At 37.6% G+C, this 19,868-nt stretch overlaps 1 protein-coding gene across 2 annotated transcripts in view; it reads right to left on the reverse strand.

The window, feature by feature from the left end:
* Positions 1 to 3,696: 3,696 nt before the first annotated feature.
* The window catches only part of atrn (attractin), a 59,958-nt gene continuing 43,786 nt past the window's right edge, over positions 3,697 to 19,868 (reverse strand). The window contains exons 26-30 of one of the 2 annotated variants that reach the window (XR_006927556.1): positions 19,676 to 19,754; positions 12,118 to 12,225; positions 6,417 to 6,531; positions 5,217 to 6,303; positions 3,697 to 5,109 (exon numbers count right to left, since the gene is read on the reverse strand). Coding sequence is in view for 1 of the 2 variants with exons in the window: in XM_046863239.1 (XP_046719195.1) it covers positions 6,179 to 6,303; positions 6,417 to 6,531; positions 12,118 to 12,225; positions 19,676 to 19,754 (427 nt within the window). In the remaining variant the exon portion in view is untranslated. Of the gene's footprint in view, positions 6,304 to 6,416; positions 6,532 to 12,117; positions 12,226 to 19,675; positions 19,755 to 19,868 lie in introns of both variants that reach the window. The other variant, XM_046863239.1, reaches the window with a different exon arrangement.

The raw sequence follows: 19,868 nt of genomic DNA on the forward strand, positions 1-19,868 counted from the left end.
TGTCATAATACGGCAGAATTACATCAAGAGTTGTTATGACAATCCCCGAACCCCAGGTGTTGATGGCAGGTAGTGTTAGCACACAGCGTGCTAAAAGTGTGAAGTGGTATCATATTCAGTTATTGCAAACATAAATATTTCACAGAAGGATGTGGCACAACAATGAGTCTTTGCATTGAGCTTTCTCAAACCATAAAGTTCAGCATTAATTATACACAAGTAATGCACACAAAGTAAAGTCTGCCAAATGCCATACATGTAAATGTAATAGCAGTCAATGAAGACATTCTTTTTATGTCTGTTTAATTGTTGATATAGTAAACCTGCTTCGGCTAATATATAAAAGAAAATCTCCTAGCTATAAAATAAAAGTAGTCCCAAAATGTGATAATTGAGTAGATTCTGATCTTCAGGTGTAAAAACTAGAACCTACCTTTCAGTCTCAGTTCTCAACCAGCAATATGTCAGATTGGGTGCTGATTAAATTGAGTCATTGCGTGATTAATTGGATGAATTACTTTTGCAATTATTACAGATATGAAACATTGTTTAATGCAAGTGTTGATTATTTGGCTTGACTAAAATGTACAATTAATATACAATGGTTTATTGTATGGTAGTACATATACTTACTCAGAACTTTAGTAGAAATACCTGTACGCCTACTCATTCATGCAGTTTTAATAAGTCAAAAGTGTGGCTGCAGTGCATTACATAAAATGATACGGATATGGTTTATTCTGAGATTTACTCAAAATAAGGCAATAAAAAAGAATCCAGTGAATAGCAGCTCTGAGAACAATAATTCTGTGGAACACCTTGAGGTCAAAGGGAGACTGACCAGGCTGGTCAGAGCTGACAAAAAGGCTACAGTAAGTCACATAAGCTCTTTAAAAAATTTAAATGAACAGAAAAGTGTGCCAGAATGGACAACAATGTCAATCCTTGAGGTAGATGAGCTACAACAGCTGAAAATCGCAATGGGTTCCAGTTATTTTACTTGAGAACAGAAAGCTCAGGTTGCAGTGGGAAAGGGCTTACAAACACTGGGTAGTTGAAGACTGCAAAACATAGCTTGGTCTATTGAATATTGATTTCTGTTGAGGCATCCCTATGGTAGGGTCTGAATCCATGAACCCATGGATGCTTTGTGTCAACAGTGCATGGTGTATATGGTGCATGGTGTATAGTGTATATTTTTCTTGGCACACGTTTGTTACAGTTTTTCTTGAATGACTTGACATTTCTTCAAACTCAGGTCATTTCTCTCACAATAAGTAACTTAGCCAACGAAGCACTTTTTATCTCGGGCAAAAAGTTCAATTTTACTGGATAATGAAGCCCTGCGTTATACTCGAGGAATTAAAATAATGGGAAAAAAATAACCACAATAATTTTTTTTTTTTTAAGAATATTGAGTAGTAAAAAAAAATACATGAATATAAAGGTCTCACTAACCCTAGTGAATAAATTATGCATGCAACTTCTAATTTATATAAATACAATATGTACTATCCATTGAAGAAAATGACAAAGGTTCAGGTGGTGCTGTTAAATATATTGAGAGCAGGGACCTGATTTTGGAGAAATGTCTCAAACAATTTACCCATCATCTAATAATTACTTCCAACATGAAGCACAAAGCAAACTGCTTTTATGAACATGGCAATGAGTTCAATGCTCTATGGCCTTCACAGTCAGTCCCTTTTAAATTCAATAAAAACGCTTATGGGATGTGGTAGAATGAGATTCACAGCATGAAAATGCACCTGAATGTCTGTAGGAATTGCTTGAGATCAGGTTCTGGGGAAAAAAACACTAAAAATTCCTGATGTTTTTTTACACTACATTGGGATTATTTGGCATTATCTAAGCTCAGAACATTGCTTTAAGTGTCGGTGTTTTGAAGTGATTGCAAAACTGTAGACATAGGCGAACACTTTAGATCTGTGAACCTTCTGTAAAACAGGAACTTCCCCTTTCTGAGGCTAAACTCAGAATAATGAGAAGTGTCTGAAAGCGAACCATATCCACAATAAAGCATCCTTTTCTCCTGGATTTGTTTACCACTCAATGTAAGATCGTTTTCACACCATAACCCACACAAGTCAGGGTACGCAGTTCGTCTAGATTGCCTGAGGTAAAGCAACAGAATTTTTGTTGCAATCTCAAAGTGGCTAATCAGACGATTTCAGCCAAACAGTCAAGCTCAGTGTACAACCCCTACAGTAGCTCTGGTACAAAGTTTCTAAACATTTGTAACTGTTAGGAAATAACAGTAGGCTTAACAGGTTTTTGATAATTGGTGGGAATATACTGTAGACTAGTTAGTTAAGATGGTTGTAGCCCCGGGTTTTGCTTGTGAAGACTGCACTTAAAACAGGAAGACCAGAAAGCGGACTATAAGAGAAAGTCAGAGCATTTGAACAAACATCGGCATTACAAATACGCTAATTTTGAAGGAAACCACTATGTAACAACCACCAAAACCTGAACAAGTCGAAAGAACAGCAGCTGCTAACAGATATGAGCGCTATGAAGAAAACCCCAAAAACAGCCAGTGATGGAAAGCCTAAAGTGTGGAGGAAGAAAGAATCTGCTTATTAACCAAAACATACAAGTTAAAGCGCACTAGAATATGCATTGTTGGAATGGGTTCACTATTCTCTATTGCCACCTGTATTGATGGTGTAACTCAATGTAAGCAGCAGAGGGAATTTAGAAGCCTACAGAAATTTATTGTACAAATTTACAACCAAAAAACAAACATTTATTCAGTCAAATTTTTAAACATTGCAGCAAGAAAGTCATCTGTAGACAAAAGTGAAAGGTATTAGACTGTTCAGAATGAATCACCAGACCTTAACTGAATTGAGCATGCAACTCTGAAGAGATGTTCTGAACTTCTGAAGAGGAGCCTCACGGGAAAAAATGCAACAGTTTGGTGATGTCAGTTGGTCACTGGATTAACGACAATATTGAAAGCAAAAGATATGCAATCAGATTAATTGCATCTATTTCAGCCTATTTAAATGTTTGGTAGTCTGTTTCATGTTTTAACACCTCTAGATATTATTATCAAACGCTGAAAGCTGCTCATGTTTCCATCTATGATCTTATATTCATCTTTTGATTTCAAATCCAAATTTTCTCAGTGTAGGGCATCAGAGGTTGTGACAGATTGTAGCTATGCAATAGATTCTCAACTCAACACTCTGGTGAGGGCGAAGAAAAAAAAAGTCTTGCACTCGTTTTTAGGGGCAGAAATTAATGGCTTATGTCTGAGACAGTTCTATTTCTTTTTTCTTCTCATCGCCATTAGTACAGCAAACAACTTACTTTTTCCAACATGGAAGTAGACTCGCTCTCAGAATCAAATATATATTATATAGTCCAGTTATTAGTTGCCTACATGGGGATTACATTTTTTTTTTACTATTATTAACACACGTTTTGCCAGCTGACTGACTGTGATCGAATGATTTTAATTAAACGTGATTAAGGCCTTTTCATTAGGTATTTAATATGTATATATTTAAACGTGTATACATACACACATATACATATGTAAATATTTATTTAGAAAGCAAACATTTTTAAAAAGAGATCTAATTGGCATTGCATGGTTAAACACTGTTGCTGTGTTTACCCCTAAACATTTGATGTTTCTCTTACATTTGTAATAAATACAGAACCCTTAATTACAGCATTTATTATAGACAAAACATTTCTTCCTTTATGTACATGAATAATTACAAATTCAGGTACCATTTCAGGACTGATATTACCGTTTTATTTTTTTGTTTTTACACATCATATTTGTGCTTAATTTAGAGTTTGTTCATGATGACATTCGCTATCTTACATACAAAAAAAGAAGCTGCAGTGAGCTCCCACTGTAAAAGCCGGGGGACGCTCCACCTGCCAAGCAAGTCATTCAACAGAAATGGCATTCACATTAATGTTCATTGTTATTACAAAAAGAGTGCATCTGCTGCTACATTATACACATTAAACTATAGATCCCGATATCTACAGTGATTACTGTACAGAAAGCAAGTGGTGGGGTTGAGGCATACTATAGTACTGGGTAAAGTTCTCTTTGAAACCTGAAATAAATGGTTAATTGGCTCCCACACCAAAAGACTAGACTCCTTTCATGTCTCTGTTCCACACTGTGTGTGTAAAAGTGAGTGTGAGCGCTTGTCATACCTAGTTTCGTACAACTTATTATATGCTGCCTAAAACTGCAGAAATGAGCTTCTATCGTACTTCCAGTTGAGCAGGTATTAAAGTGGACAGTCCCGTTCAGAATAACCCCCGAGCTATTGGTTCCTCTTTATCATTTCAATGGATCTTAACATTTAATCCATCAACGTGAAAGGCAGTTTCTCCGTCATAATCATAGCAGTTCTCAGTTCGATGTGATTTAGCCGTGGAAGGTCTTGTTTGGTTGCAGCAGTCTGATCGACCATAATGTTTGTGAGGCCTGTGTCGCGTCAATCATGGCTCAGCTATTGCAAGGGAATTGACAAGTAGGCAATCGGAGACACATAAAACCAATCTCGGTTCCATTCTGCAGCCTCGTCACAAGTCGTTATATACAGAGTGCATGACAGTGTAATACACAGAGTAATAACTGAAATGACACTTGCATGGGACAAACAAGAGAGAAATAAATGGTTTCTGCACCTTACTTCATTAGGCTGTAATGAAGTGCAAAAGGCACAAAACACGCCGGCATCCGAAAATATTCTAGCGGAAAAAAATTATGAGGTTACACGAAATTCGAATTTATCTACATAAAAATAAACGTCTCAATAAACGGGGATGCAAGAACACTGGGGTGGGGTGGGGGGAGGGGGGAATAAAATAAATAAAATACAAAGGGATGAGTAGAAAGCTCACTGAATTGAGATTTTCCTCTAGACAACTAAATCAAATCTTTTGGAATTAACTGAATTCAATACCTCTAAAAATTTGTTTTAAAAAAACCTGGAGGTAAATACATGCATACAAAACCTCGAATCGAAAGTTGTATACATTTCAAATGGCCTTATTTGTCTCTCATCTGCCATTTTGTCTACAGTTACATCTCCTCTTCAAACCCTAAAAAACACAAAATCCAACACTTACACATGCACACATTAAAAATGTAAATGCAAGTACTCGACAACAAAGAAAAAAGAAAAATGTGTGTGTGAGTGAGCGCGTACCTCAAAAACAGCAGTGTCTGAAATGGCATCTGGCATTTTGAAAACTCTAAAAGCTGCTGCCCAGATTTAATCCTAAGGCTTTTGCCTTATACGTTCTCACAGCTCCCTCAGGTTCTGTTTCGAGTCGGAAGTTAGAACGAGTCTAAGAAATAGCATGGGGTCTCAAATGGGATACAGAATATCTGGCAAAAAGGATATATTTAAAAAAAAAAAAAAAAACCCTTCTATGCATCGAAAACACTGATAAATGCCCGAGCAATGATCTGTGTCAAAAGACCATTGAAAGTGACTGAAGTGAAAAGATGAAAATAAATTGGCTGCTTTTCACAAATTGAAAAATGGCATGAAGTAGTTTCACTGTGAAAATGACCCACTTCAGTCTCCCACATAAAAACTTGCACAAACAAATACTTTCCAAATCGCAGAATTCCACTGCATATCGAGCCATGATTTAAGGGACACAGACACACAAACTGCCTCATCACCGATCTTCGTTTGTGTTTGGTTTGGCAATGGTTTAAGGGTATGTGCACGTGTACATATACAATAGCTAGCTATGGATGGTCTGACTGTATGTTGCCATGGAGACCATGGTGCAGCAGTGCAGGGGAACCTCCTCCTGAGCATAAAAACGGAATAAAACAGGGAACAATAATAATAATAATAATAATAATAATAATAATAAGTTAAATATCACATAGCAGATACGAATTGGAAGTCCTATCTGCAGTCAGTTAGAGGTGAGAAAGGGATGTCCCCCATCTGCCTCTCTCCATGTGCGCGTCTCTCCCTCGTCACATTCTGCTTTTCTGCACCATGGACTGGGAGCCTCAGTTCTCCAATTAGAAGGCATCCTTGCTCCACCTGTGAGTATGTGACCTCCGCCGTTTGTGGGTTGCATGTGTCCGTGGCTTAGTCCTGGCGGAGGTCAAAGCTCAGGAATCGCGGGTGATGGGCAGAGGTCAGATGCACGTAGCTGGCTGTGCTATTGGCTGCTGCTTACGGTTACGCAGCCCTCCAGTTTTCTCCTTATAGCATACACACAACTGCTGAGACACGTCCACCAGGGCACTCGCTACGGCCAGGCCTGAGACAGACACACAGGGAGAGAAAGGTTTTTACTGAAAATAGGTAGCTTACTCAGCATAATCAGCCGCCTATGAAGAGTAGATTAAGAGACATCGAGACTGAGAGCCCCACCTGATTGTCCTGGGGTTGGGATGCCTCCGGGGCCTCTGGGTAATCTGATAAAGATGGACAGCACTGCTGCTTTATTCCCAAAACAAGGTTCCAATGCTATGGGCTTTGGCACTGCCTGCAGACACAGATGCAAATCAGGAATTTTGATGCTGATACTGCGGTCTTTCTCTCTTTTTAAACACACAAATGCAAAATTTGCCAAAATATCCATACTTTTCACAGACATAGCTTTGAATGCAGCTAGTAAGTGCTAAATCTCTGAACTTAACTAATGGACCAAATGGAAATATTTTTGACTATGTTTATAATTCCCGTCCTTGTGGAGGTTATTTGTTCCCCACTATTGATATAAAAACACGACCCCTCATACATACATGCATACATTCAAGTGGTGTAACTGAATACAAATATTTTATTAGAACAGATAATATGCTGTAAACCAATACATATACAGATACACTATGCATTTTTCTTTCTTTCAAAAGCTATCCACCCTCAGGGGCTGAGATTTCATGAGATGGAGCAAAAAAAAAAAAAAAAAGAGAAATTGCAAGGTTTTTAATTTAATGTTGAACTCTCACTGACTCATGGGTTTTACATAAAACAGATTGTTTTTTTTTTATTGAAAACACTGTTCTCTCATATTCATATTACCTGGAAGTTAGTTAACAGTGGTGTGTGTTTCTGATTTGTTAAATTTTACATCTGCAGCATGTGCATTATACATTAAAGCTGCTTTAGAGCAAGTGCACTGAGCTGCATAGCTATAACTTTAACAATGCTGTAACACCTTTTATTTCATGTTTTTTATTCAATAGAAGTAATTATCTTTTTAAAAAACTACTAGATATGTGTTATAACTAAAATAAAAAGTACTTCTATCACTAGTAGCCAAGCTTACATGAATACCTGGTACAGGATAAAAACAATGTGTAGCACCTCAAACACTACTAATACACACAGACTTCATAAACATACCGTGATAAAGCTTAAAACATGTTTAATTACAGTGCTGTCTATAATCAGTGGGTGTCCATAATCTGGCCGGGACTAAAAGCACATGCCCTCTTTCTCACTTGGAAGCGAAATCGTGGCACTTCACTCTTTCACACAAACACATTCCAACACTGACCCGATTTAATCATTTATTTCGCTTCACACCCCCAAGGTTTACTCACTAGCTCATGCTTCAACATACACGCAGAACCACACTAAAAAAAACAACAACAAAAAATATAGTGCATGGCCTCCTAATCTTGCCTAATTTTACATTTGCCTTTACCTTCCACCCTTTACACTCAAGTCTTTTTCTATTGCGCTCCTCTTCCGAAAATTTAATTACAGCCTTTAAAGTGTGTCCAGAAACGTACGTGTGTGTGTGTGTGTGTGTGTGTGTGCGCGTGCGTGCGTGCGCATTCTATTTGGACTAGAGAGATTATCTTAGGCACCAAGACTGAGCCAGCAAAACAGAGGTTCTGTTTAATTAACTCCTATAAGGGGGTAGGAGACAGAAGAAGAAAGAAGCAAGATGCTAGAAAGAGGCAGGTGAAGGAGAACAGAATTAGAGCAGAATATAAAAGTGATGTCAAACCTACATGTAATCAAACAAGACAACTTGATAATTACAAGGTCTGCTAAAGTAATGTGAAATGATTTCGAAGAGTTAAAAAAAAAATAATTGAAAGAAAAGAAAATTTTGTCTTTTTTCAAGAGACGCATCGCAACAGTATGCAAACAACTAAGAAAAAAAACAACTGAATGGTTAGCGGTCATGTCTTAAATGTGCAGAATGTGGGTTAAAACGGGTTAGAAAAAGAATATATTGCCCTGAAAAACAAACTACAGTATTCCTCCTACATTTCTCTTGAAGATCAAAAGGATATCCATTCCTCTTTTTCCATATCAGTTGATTTGATTTCTATTTCCCTTCAAACACTAAAATCACCTCAGTAGGTGTGAAGTAAAAGTGCTGTTTCTGGATATCCACCTCCCCACAGAGATTCAATATAACCTGAATTAAACACATTAACTCTGGCTAAAGAAATTGTATTTTCAGCATTCATACTTATTTTATATTATATTAAATGATATATATATATATAAAAACACACACACACACACACACACACACACACACACACACACACACACACACACACACACACACACACACACACAGGGCTGAGCTAACAGACTGATGACATGAACAGTTTTTGGACTGTTGAGTGTAAATCTAGTCACTATCACATTAAGAAATTTTACTTATTCACGTTTGCAAAAACGCATATATTAAAACGGTGTGCTTTTTAATTCAAAAGTTTGTCCATGTCATTTAAACATGGAGCTGTTTGAGTGATTGCATGGTCAAAAAAAACATACAATCGTGTACATGCAAATATGTATTCATAAAAGATGAGTCATGAGACATGTTGACCTGTTGACATACTGCATTGTAGTTATATACACCAAGGACAAGATTACATGACTGAAGAATTCCCAGCAATCATTTTCATGCATATTGCATAGAATGAAAGAATGCACTGGGCTTATATCTAGAAACTTCAAAACAGGAGAAATGACACACTTTGAACTCTTTGAACGTACAAAATGAACCTATATAACCTTGTGCAATCTGAAAACATCTATACCAAACCTTCTTAGCAAGTCATTCACTCAGTTTGCAGATTTTCTTCTTTGAAGCATCTTTGAAACATCTGAAGTTATGGCTTAAGGATTAGCCTCTTTGGTAGACCTGAAATTAAATTATTTTTTCTTCTGGGTCAACACTGAGGCACCCAACCCTCTAAACCTGCTACAGAATTTGAAAATATAATGCTGCAGTGTTCTGGAGCAGACTTTAAAGCCACACTTGGAGCAGTAAACAACATCGTTATACTGCAATTAGGAAGGAAATAAACTCGCCAATTTCTTGGACATTATGCAGTTTGGATCTCGCAAGTGGTCCATCTTCTGTGATCTAAAAGGAGCACGTTTTTGTTCACACCAACAAGCAGCCATCGTGGTGCAAAAACTGGCAAGCGATAACTTGCACTATTGTAATTATTATTAGTGTTAGATTTATGTTTTTTCTTTGTTTAGTTTTTAAAATATACTGTACAACTACTGCCATCTAGTGATTCATTACTCAAAGAATAACAGATTACATTAAATTCCAGTCTCTTATGTTTCTCCTTCTATTTGAACATTTCTTGGCAAGTTTACTCCAAAGCTATTTGACAATCAACTAGTCTCCCCTGTGTGTTTCTGGCAGTGAATCTCCCTTGGTGCTGAGGCAGCTGCCACAGAGCTACATCACTCAGATTTCTGCAGCACAAGCACATACATTCACTGATCAATGCCAGCATGGCTAATGGTCCTTGGTTTTAAGGCCATATAGTCAAAAAACCTACCATTTTGAAGCTTTAATACTGGTAATACTGTTTCTGTAGCAACACATGCAAGGCGTAGCATGAGGAAGAAAATGTTCTGTATCCTATGTGAACAGCACATATGACTGGAAACATCAAAGCTGTAATTTGCTTCCTTTCCATGTAGTATTTGTTTCATTTTATGGAGTTTTTCCAAAACATCTTAAAAGCAAAAGACACTTAGATGGTTATGTGTGTGACAGAGAGGAAGGAAAAGAAAGAAAGGACATAGAGAAAAGGCAAATCTAAATTGAATCTATGCTTCAGGGCTGTCCCGCTACCCAGGGAAAGAAATTGGAGAGTTCCAGTGAAACCGTAGCCAAGATGAAGAGCATCAAATATATATAACTATGTTTGTTATGAATACTAACACGCACACACTCGCACATTAGTCTGTACTAAAGCTCTAGCTTTTCCGTGTGATGAAGTATCGCTCTAATGCTATAATTTTCATCAGTGACTGACTACATATTCATGTAAAAATGAAAGTACTTTGAATTCTATTGTTTAATGTATCAGGACTAAAAAAAAATGGCACGGTGTAGTGTCATGTGTTGTTCAGACCCGATAAGGACCAGATCATATCTTTACAAAAATGAAGCCAAAATCTAGAAACTATGTATGGAAATGTAAGTACATTATATGATTTATTTGCATTTGCATTTACAGTATCTGGCATACATCCTTATCCAGAGTGACTTACAATTACATTATTTACACTACTAAGCATTTGAGAGTTAAGGGCCTTGCACAAGAGCCCAGCAGTACAGCTTACTAGAGCTGGGATTAAACTCATGACCTTGTGCAGTCCAATGTTTTAACCACTGAGTGACCACTTCCCACTTTGACCTTTAGCAGCAATAATTTCAAAAACTTTGGCTCACACTTCTTTTTTTTTTTTTTTTTTGCCTTTTCTTTATCCACAGCTCTCTTAAGGTTCACAGCATTTCAGTCAGGTTGAGGTCTGGACTTTGACTGGGCCATTGCATAATGGGCAAACATCCCCATGTCGGTCTAGTCTGTCTAAAAGGACATTTACACGTTTGGATGCAAAGACGCTTTCTATTGCCAACTCTTCCATACAAATCATACTTGTTCAGTCTTATTTTAATTATAATGTCATTAATTATTATCATAACTTAGTCATAACAGAGTCTATGATGTAACTCTTGGGTTTTCTGCAATTTCTCTGAGGATTGCAAAGGTCAACCTTGGGGTGAATTTGCTGAGATGTCCACTCGGGGGAAGAATTACAACTATCTTGGATGTTTGTTTTCACTTGTGAATAAATGTTCCTTACTGTAGAGTGAGGATCTTTAAATTGTTTGTAAATAGCCTTATAACCCTTGCTAGATTGATGAGCAGTAACAATTGCTTCTCTAATATTATTGCAGTTGTCTTTTTCTTTTTGGCATTGTGTTAACACACACCTGAATGCTCCCGTCAATCATATAATATATATTTAAAATCAAATATTAACTTTTATTATAGTAAGAGATGCACAAAATTAATACTGCGCATCAACCTGGTGTTAAAATGAGCTTTTTTTAAACTGTATTTGTATGAACTGAACACACCCCAGTAAAGACCCTAAACTGGGCCCTGTGTTATTTCAACGTCTTACACACCCACTTCAACTCAGTAAAGAAAGTTAATTTGGCTGATTAATTGGATCAAGTGTGCTGAGAGAAGGGAAATCTAATATGTATAGGACTGGGGGTACAGAAATCTGGAAACCTGTGACTTGCAGGATGTTAGTAATAAACATCATTCAGTACACAGAGCTCTGAAAAGTGTGTAGGTATAAAAAGTGACATGAGAACATCCAAATCTTCAAGACATTTCTATGTCATTATGCAAAATAAAATGAGAAAAAAAAACCTGTAGAATGTATACAAACATTCATAAAAGTAAACATTTTTAAAGGGTTTATGTGCCTGCTACTTATCAGATTATTAAATGCATTATTCATTTTTCTTCAGAAATTTAATTCACTTTGCCCTAATCGCTTTACTCCGTTCCAATTAAGCTGTCAAGATGAAGGGTGTTGTTTTAACCGAGCTATCAATTATTAGGCTGGAGGCAAACAGAACAAGTGAGACCTGTGGGAAACAGATGAGTAGCTTTGAGAGAGTGCAAAATGGTCACAGCGACCGGCTGACTCAGCTGGTTAATAAAGATGTGTGACGAGGGCTAGCCTCATGAAAAATATAATTATGAACACGTTTCTCAAACCTAGCCATTGATGTCATAATCTAGAAGGTCATAGTCACCTTCACGTTTCCACCAATCAGGTCAGGCGGCTCCTCGTCCGTCTCCAAGGCAACATTGATGGTGGCGAACGGCCGACTGGCCATCTGCTGCATCTCTCGAAGGAGTTGCTGAGAAAGTAGAGAAAGAACAAGATAATGCAGCGCACTTACAAATGCGCGCAACCATCCGCATGCACACTCGACTTTGTATGCAGATAAAGGCAAAAACAAAAAAACAATCATGAACTGACAGAGAAACCAGTCGCTTGAGATATGTAAATACACACAGAACTGGACCTTTTGAGAATTAAATGGAACATAAAAATCTTGTGTTTCAGTGATAACAACAAAAAAAAATAAAAATAGTCCAAGAGAAAAAACACACAAAGACACAAAAAGAGAATTACATTTCAGTATCGTAAAGCATTCTGTATTCAGAGCTTATTACTGATTCTTCATGGACACAACACACATAGTAGGATTTTAAAGCACACAATAATGTGACCTTTTGATGTACCTTTGAGCAGCAAAGATGTGATGAAATATTGATCTCCACAATAGGAAGCACAGTTTCGTATGTGCAATGTTTAAATATGAGAGAGAAACTTGCACTAACTCAGGCAATAATACATTTGAACTTCAATTGAACTACGCACAGATCTGATTTTCCTACCTTTCTTTCTTCTTTCAACCGTAAGCCCTTTCTTACAGTTTAAAGGGGAAAAAAACCCAACTGAGGTCACTAATGTCAGAAGTTAAACCTCATGGACCACAGTGCAGGGATTACATCAGCACTGAAACTGTTTGGTATGGGTCATGAATTTCAACTGGATTTTGTAGATGTGCGTTTTTTTTCCCCTACGATACACAATTTTTGCGACTACATCGTAATTTCACTTCCAAGAATTATAACTGTTTAGCAATTATTACATCTTGGCCCTGGACTCAAGTGAGTCATGTGGCAGTTTGCATATTTGTGTGCCAAAGGAACATTTCAGTAAAAATGCTAAGGCAATTAACAAAGAACGAAAGCAAGTGAAAGCGACCAATGGCCAGTTCCATCTGGTGTGTTTGACCAAATTTTTACAGCTTTAGAATGTAGCCTATGATGGCCCTGAATAACAATCTCAGCTAATGAGGATGTAAAAACATGAAGCTCTAACAAAAGTCATGAAAGCTTGCTTTCTTAGCTATAGTCCGATTCAAAACAGAGATGCTTAGAAGCAACTTTGATTCTGATATTTTTATTCTAATTTGTATTCATAATGCTGAAGAGATTTCTTGCTTTACATAAGAATATAAATATGTACACACCCCCATCAGCCATAAGATTAAAACCACCTGATCAGTATTGCACAGGCCTCCCTTTGACACCAAAACAGCTTAACTCGAGGCTTAGACTTCTGAAGGTGTGCTGTGGTATCTAGCATCAAGATATCTTCTTTATCTACTTTAAGTCCTGGAAGCTGCAAGCTGAATCAGACTTGGATACATGCACCACACTCGTTTGTCCAGCGCATTCCCCAGATGCTCAACATGATTGAGATCTGGGAAATTTGGAAGCCAACACCTTGAGCTCCTTCATCCATTTCTTTGGCATTCCTTTCAAGCTACTAAACCTTCCTTGGAGCACTGCATATCAAGAGCACACTGCATGACATACGTAAAGTTTACACAAAAAGGGAGGTTGCTTCCATTTCCAATTCTAGGCGCTTTCTTCACTTTGGTTTTTTTTTTTTTCACGCTATGTGCGTGTAAAAAAATTCATGAGCTCCGCCATGTGACCTCTAATATGACTCTCAAGACAAAAAGATAACCAGACGCTGGTAGAGATTAGCCTAGGAAAGTGAAAATATATTCCTCTAATGATGCTTAATTTAGATCTCTAATTAATCCTACTCTGCCCCAAAGACTACTGATTAAAGGATTTAATATTATTGCCTTACAGCAGAGACGGAGTGAGCAAGTGAGAGAAAGTGCCTTACATTAGGATGACAAGAAAACTGTTAATATCCACAGCAAAGCTTTCTGAAAACATTAATAGCCCAAAGCAAATTCATGCTTCTGAATGTGTGCGTGTATCTGTGAAAAAGGGGAAACAGGAGGGAAAAAAAGCTGACCTTGACTAGAGAAGTATCAGGAGAAAAGCTGCATATGTTCAAGAGTGTTATATGCATCATTTCATCACATGCTCACACTCTTAATAATACCCACAGGTGAAAAAGAGTTGCTAGCTGCAGTGTTAGTAAGCTGATCCGGTAATAAAATAGTGAAGTCACCTTGAGTCTTTCACATTTTTCTCCATTAGACTCCCTGAATGCAAAGGAACTGGGAATGGCAATATGTGATAAATCAACAGAAAACAAACCCCATGCACACGTCGGGATAATTTCATGATGTTTGAGATCTAGTGAAGAATCAGGATTTTGCTCAGAATCAGAATCAGAATAGTCTTCCTGACGGTGTTCGGGGCTCAGACACACTCACCCAATTTAAGTGTAGATTAAAAACGTATCTTTTTAGCAAAGCCTACACATAACACACATCACATCATAACCTTGTGCTCCAGAACATCTGATCACATGCACATTATCAACTTGTGCTGTTAATATCATGAACAGCAGCTACGCTAATTCCTCTCCACTGCTTCTCTTTCTCTCCCCATCCCGAGGCATCCTGAGGTTGCTCCAGCTCCAGTCACCTCCCACCTCGTGATGATTACGGACCTTTAAAGAAGTAGATGCCGAACTCACAAACATCCTGAACCATCTAGAGGCGTACCAGTGCCATTTGGATCCCGCTACATGTGTGGAGTTTTGACATTGGACCTCCTGGAGTGTTTAAAGGCTCTGGCATGGAGAAGCTGATGCTGGATCTGTGGTGATCACAAATGCTGAGCTTATAAAACTCGGAGCTACTAACCATATAGACTGTTTAAGACTGCAGAAAGAACATTACTTATAATCTTATACTCCAGTAATCATGTTAGTTCTCACTCTCCAGTGTTCTGTATTGTTGAAAGATTTATGATCAAACTCTTGATGTCACCCAGATGAGGATGGGTTCCCCTTTTGAGTCTGGTTCCTCTCAAGGTTTCTTCCTCATAACATCTAAGGGAGTTTTTCCTTGCCACAGTTGCCACGGCTGCTCATCAGGGACAAATGCACACCATTCACCATCACTGTTGATTTGTGTAAAGCTGCTTTGAGACAATGTCTGTTGTGAAAAGCGCTATACAAATAAACTTGACTTGACTTGGCTCTTACAATGAGGAACGTCTCATTAAAGCATTCCAAAAGGCTATGGGCAACCTTTTACGTTAGTTCACTGAACTAAACCCATTCATTTTCCAGGGGTAAAGTGAACGGCTGGAAGGAAAGCGAGTACAAGAAAGCAATGCGCACACATTAAATAAAGGATATTCCCAGTGGGGTTTATATACAAAGCCTTGTCATTTGAATAAAGGTGTATAAATGGATGTAGGATTAAAACTCCAATAATAATTCAAAAGAAATTATAGATAGAAAACTAATGTCAGGAGAGAGAGAAAAGCTCTCGTAGAACAATCATTTACCAAAACAGCTTTCTTGGAATTGATTCTACAAGTGTTGACTGGAGGAATAAACCACCATTCCTCTTTAAAGACCTTGCCCTAACTGCTGGGGTTTCAGACAGGGGGCGCACGGTGACTGTAAAACCAAATGAACGCTTTATTTAAATTTTATTTACATAGAGAGAGATAGACAGGATTATGTCTCGAATTACGCATCCCATCAGTCACTGCACATCGCAGGATCACGTCACATGTCTGTCTGCGCACCTGTTTCATGTTCACGCTAATTAGCACTTGTGCATATGACCAAACCACTCTCTAAACTTTCAGCGAAAACCAGCATGAGACAATATTTGACAAAGTTTATATTGGGTTTTGTATACGTATGTGCACTTTAAATTAAACCTTTTTGCACTTGCATATGCTTCCACCTCATTACTTGATATAAATATAGAAAATAGGTCCAATCAATAGTTAATGCATGATGATTCTCACCAATTACTTATTGCCACCAGTGTACCGTCTACTTATTTACATCTCTTTATGCATTCAGTGTCTCCCCTAACCAGCAAAAGAGAGGGTTTGTGTGTGTATGTGAGAGAGAAAGAGATGCACACATACACACACACCCCTGCTGAAAAGCGTGAACCTGAACTTTGATGAAGCGAAATGTCGCAAGTCAGTGGTGAACACTTTCTGTCGAGTTGTTCTGTTTTGTTAAGTTTGAAAAAGAAAATAATTCACTGAAAGTGAAAAGTGAATAGACACGAGCTTGTAGCTCGGCCAAAATTTCACCTGCTTCGCAAATCTTCTTCGTCTCCCTCACAGAGCGGCTTCTACAATAGTACTTTCAACAATGGATACCGTCACAATGCAGTTTTACAGAAATTCAGATATTAAATTCTAATTTCTCCCGAATGTGCGAGAAGCAATGACAGCAAGGAAAAACTCCATGAGGCAGTTGGGGGGGGTGTGTGGGGGAATCAAAAGGGAATCTATCCTCTTCTGGGTCACCAGAATTCTGGAATCTTTTTTCTATGCCTGTATCCCATAGTCATGTAGTGCTAAGAATGCGGATCAAGCTTGTATGAACGTCGTTTGAATTTTAATTTCAGGTCTCTCGTATTAAACTGGCCATAGATCAATGAATGAGACTTGAGAGTGCAAACTGTTCAAAATTACATTCAAAATATCAAAGGAAGAACATCGACAGAGACATCAACATCCAGTAAGGCTACAAAGCCTGTGGATAGAGGCACCGTTATCCACTCTGATTCTTTGATTAACAGCAGAAAACATCAAGCTATTCTTCCCTGCTTTAAATCCTGTTTCTCACACACATACAGCACGTCATGCTGTGGTATGTCGGGTTGTGTATCTCGTTATGTAACATTATTTTCTAATGGTGTATACGGGCAGAGTTTGATATTTACCACTGTTGTTAACTATAAAGTTTAACAGGCAGGACTTTTTTTTTATAAATACCGAGATGAATTGATCATGAAGTTAATGTCGTCAAAAACATTACTGCAAGTCATATGACTGCAATGTTCATAAAGAAAAGCGACGACCTCTAACTGTATTTCAACAATTGAGCACATTATTGAAGCTTTTTCAAAAGCTTTGTTTATATCTCCACATGGCAGCAGAAACAGTGATATAATGTTTATAGTAGTAGCAAATTTACACAGCCAAAATGTTTTCAGGGCAGCCCACATCCCCCTGACAGGGATAAGAGAGATTGCTGCAGATTGATTTAGTGAAAGTCTAGAAGGAGGGGGTGAAAATCGCAACCTACAGAATTGGGGAAGAAGACAAAGGGGATGGGAACCACAGGAGTAAGGAACTTGATATTACCATTTTTTTCCAGAAGGAATAATCAACTGGCTGAAACGAGACTAGAGAATATTTTATTTTTATGTTTAGTGCTAAGATGTTTGATGAATTTAATAGATCAGTTTGAAAGGCCATCAACAAGTCAGGCCAGCATTCATCATGCTCCAAGTGTCCTTGTGGCCAGCAGGGTTTGAAATTCATAGAGCACTGTGTAGGAGGAAGGAGGTGCACAAAGACAGCATTGGGATCTGTGATGCACTTCAGTGAAGACCAGTGAAGCTCTCTCACTGACTTGTACCACATTTGAAGGTTAAAGAAAGTACCCACACTTATGATGAGAAGGACAAACTCAAGAGCAGAGGTGGAAAGAGTAATGAAATATTAGTAAAATTACAAGCGCTGTCACTTTAATGAAATTGCACTTAAATACAAGTAAAGTTATCGGTCTACTCAAGTAAAAGTTAAACGGAGCTCATTTAAAATGTACTCAGAGGGTGGAGCATTCTAGTGTAATTCAAAAAGGACAGGGGTATATAAAATGAAAAAAATAAATTAATAAAATGAAATAATAAAAAACCCACTACAGTTCATGACTGAGTCCATGAGTGTAATGTGAGTTAAGTATAATTTTATTTTAGTTTTGTTTTAGATCTACTCTAAAATATGACACTTTCCATTCATTTCATATGACACTTAAATCGTGACCCTGGTAATAAAGCGAGCTTGATTGTGCATTGTAGGAGTGACCCCGAATAGTTGGAAAAGTCGATGCTTCAATAGGAGGAGCCTGATTCGACTTCTGATCTTACAGTCGAACCTTCGCAGAGGTGGTATGAATCGAGGATGGTGCCATTTTATTTATAAGGGGGGGCTCAATGTATGATTTCACATAAAACTGGTTTTCTTCAAATAAGTTAATATACCACCAATTCTGATAATGCTGTAAATAAAAATGTGAAAAAAGAAAGCTCTTAATAAATAATTTTAATGTGTGAAAAAATCACCCCCCTCCCCTTTTCTTGGTTCATCGATGTACTTATAGTGTGCTCGCACAGGCAATTCAGCCGATTTATTCTATTCTATTTGCGAAATGCAAATCCTGTCTGCAGTGTGGCTTTTCTGTAGTATTTCCTTCTTTTTTAGGCTTATTGATCCAAAATGTACGTTTACACGTTTTCTTCTACATCGTTGTGTGATGTTCTGTACATTGTACATCAGAAATGTTATGAGGAATCCTTATACGAATGTTTGTTCACATTGCCTTTTATTTCCACTTTTAAAAATTAAAAGGCTTTGTTAGTTTCGTTTATCACTTGTCAGGCAGTTTTGGTCGCTTTATTAGGAAGTTGTTTCCGTGTGTTGTAAGCAAAAGAAAAAAAAAAGTTGTCTTACCCGACTTGTCGTCGTCGACACGGCTTACACTGTATGTTAAAGCTGTTGCCTTTCTTGCATTTGAAGTCAAAGTGGTCACGTAAATAAGATCAGGGGTTTGTTTCATACCAATTCAACGGCATTTCTCTTTCAGCTGGTTCAGCATCACTGTTGTCTGTCCTGTTCATCTCCATCGCACTTTCTTGTTAGTTTAGCATGTTTGTTCTCCACATGTCAATCAATCAGTGCTGTAGTGTCCAGCGGCACGATTCTTTTCAACTTGCATTATTTTTACTTATTTTATTTTTACTTGGTCAGTGATATGATTTAAATTGTTGTACAAATAAAATGTAGTATAAAAGTACAATTCTTGTAACAAAAACATACTTAAAAAGTAAAAATACAGATACAGTAAAACTTAAAAAAAAAAAGTAGAAGTACAGAAAAAAACCCAATCAATTACAGTAAAGCGAGTAAATGTAATTCATTACTTTCCACCTCTGCTCAACAACATTACATGAGGACATGGATTGCCATGCTGACGATACACTGGGTTGAAATAGAAGCCATACTGCAGCAGAAATATAGCATTTTGTTTCCTGAATGCTAAGCCAGTTGGAATTTCTTACCAAGAGTTTTTAACAGATCGGCACTGTTAAGGGAATGTATCCATACTATGGTTATCTACTATTGGGTCATACTATGGATAAGTAATAACTTTACACTCACAGTTAGAAAATGGAAAAGTTAACTTGGAACGAGGTTATCAGCAGTCGAAACACAAATATAGTTTGGTACAGCACTTCCTAAGGCACTGACCTCTCGTCGTCGTGAGGCCCAGCAGCTCTGCTTGATCTTCCATACTACTGCTGCTACCAGAAGAAGAGACAGAAAACAGCTGCAAAAAAAAAAATAATAATAGGGGAGGGGGAGATAAAATTGTGAAAAACAATTTTTGTAGACGGAATCCTGACTAATAATTCTAGAACCCAATGCAAATATTAATGAAGAC

This window comes from Silurus meridionalis, chromosome 2, assembly GCF_014805685.1.
Source record: "Silurus meridionalis isolate SWU-2019-XX chromosome 2, ASM1480568v1, whole genome shotgun sequence".
Classification (NCBI taxonomy): domain Eukaryota; kingdom Metazoa; phylum Chordata; class Actinopteri; order Siluriformes; family Siluridae; genus Silurus; species Silurus meridionalis.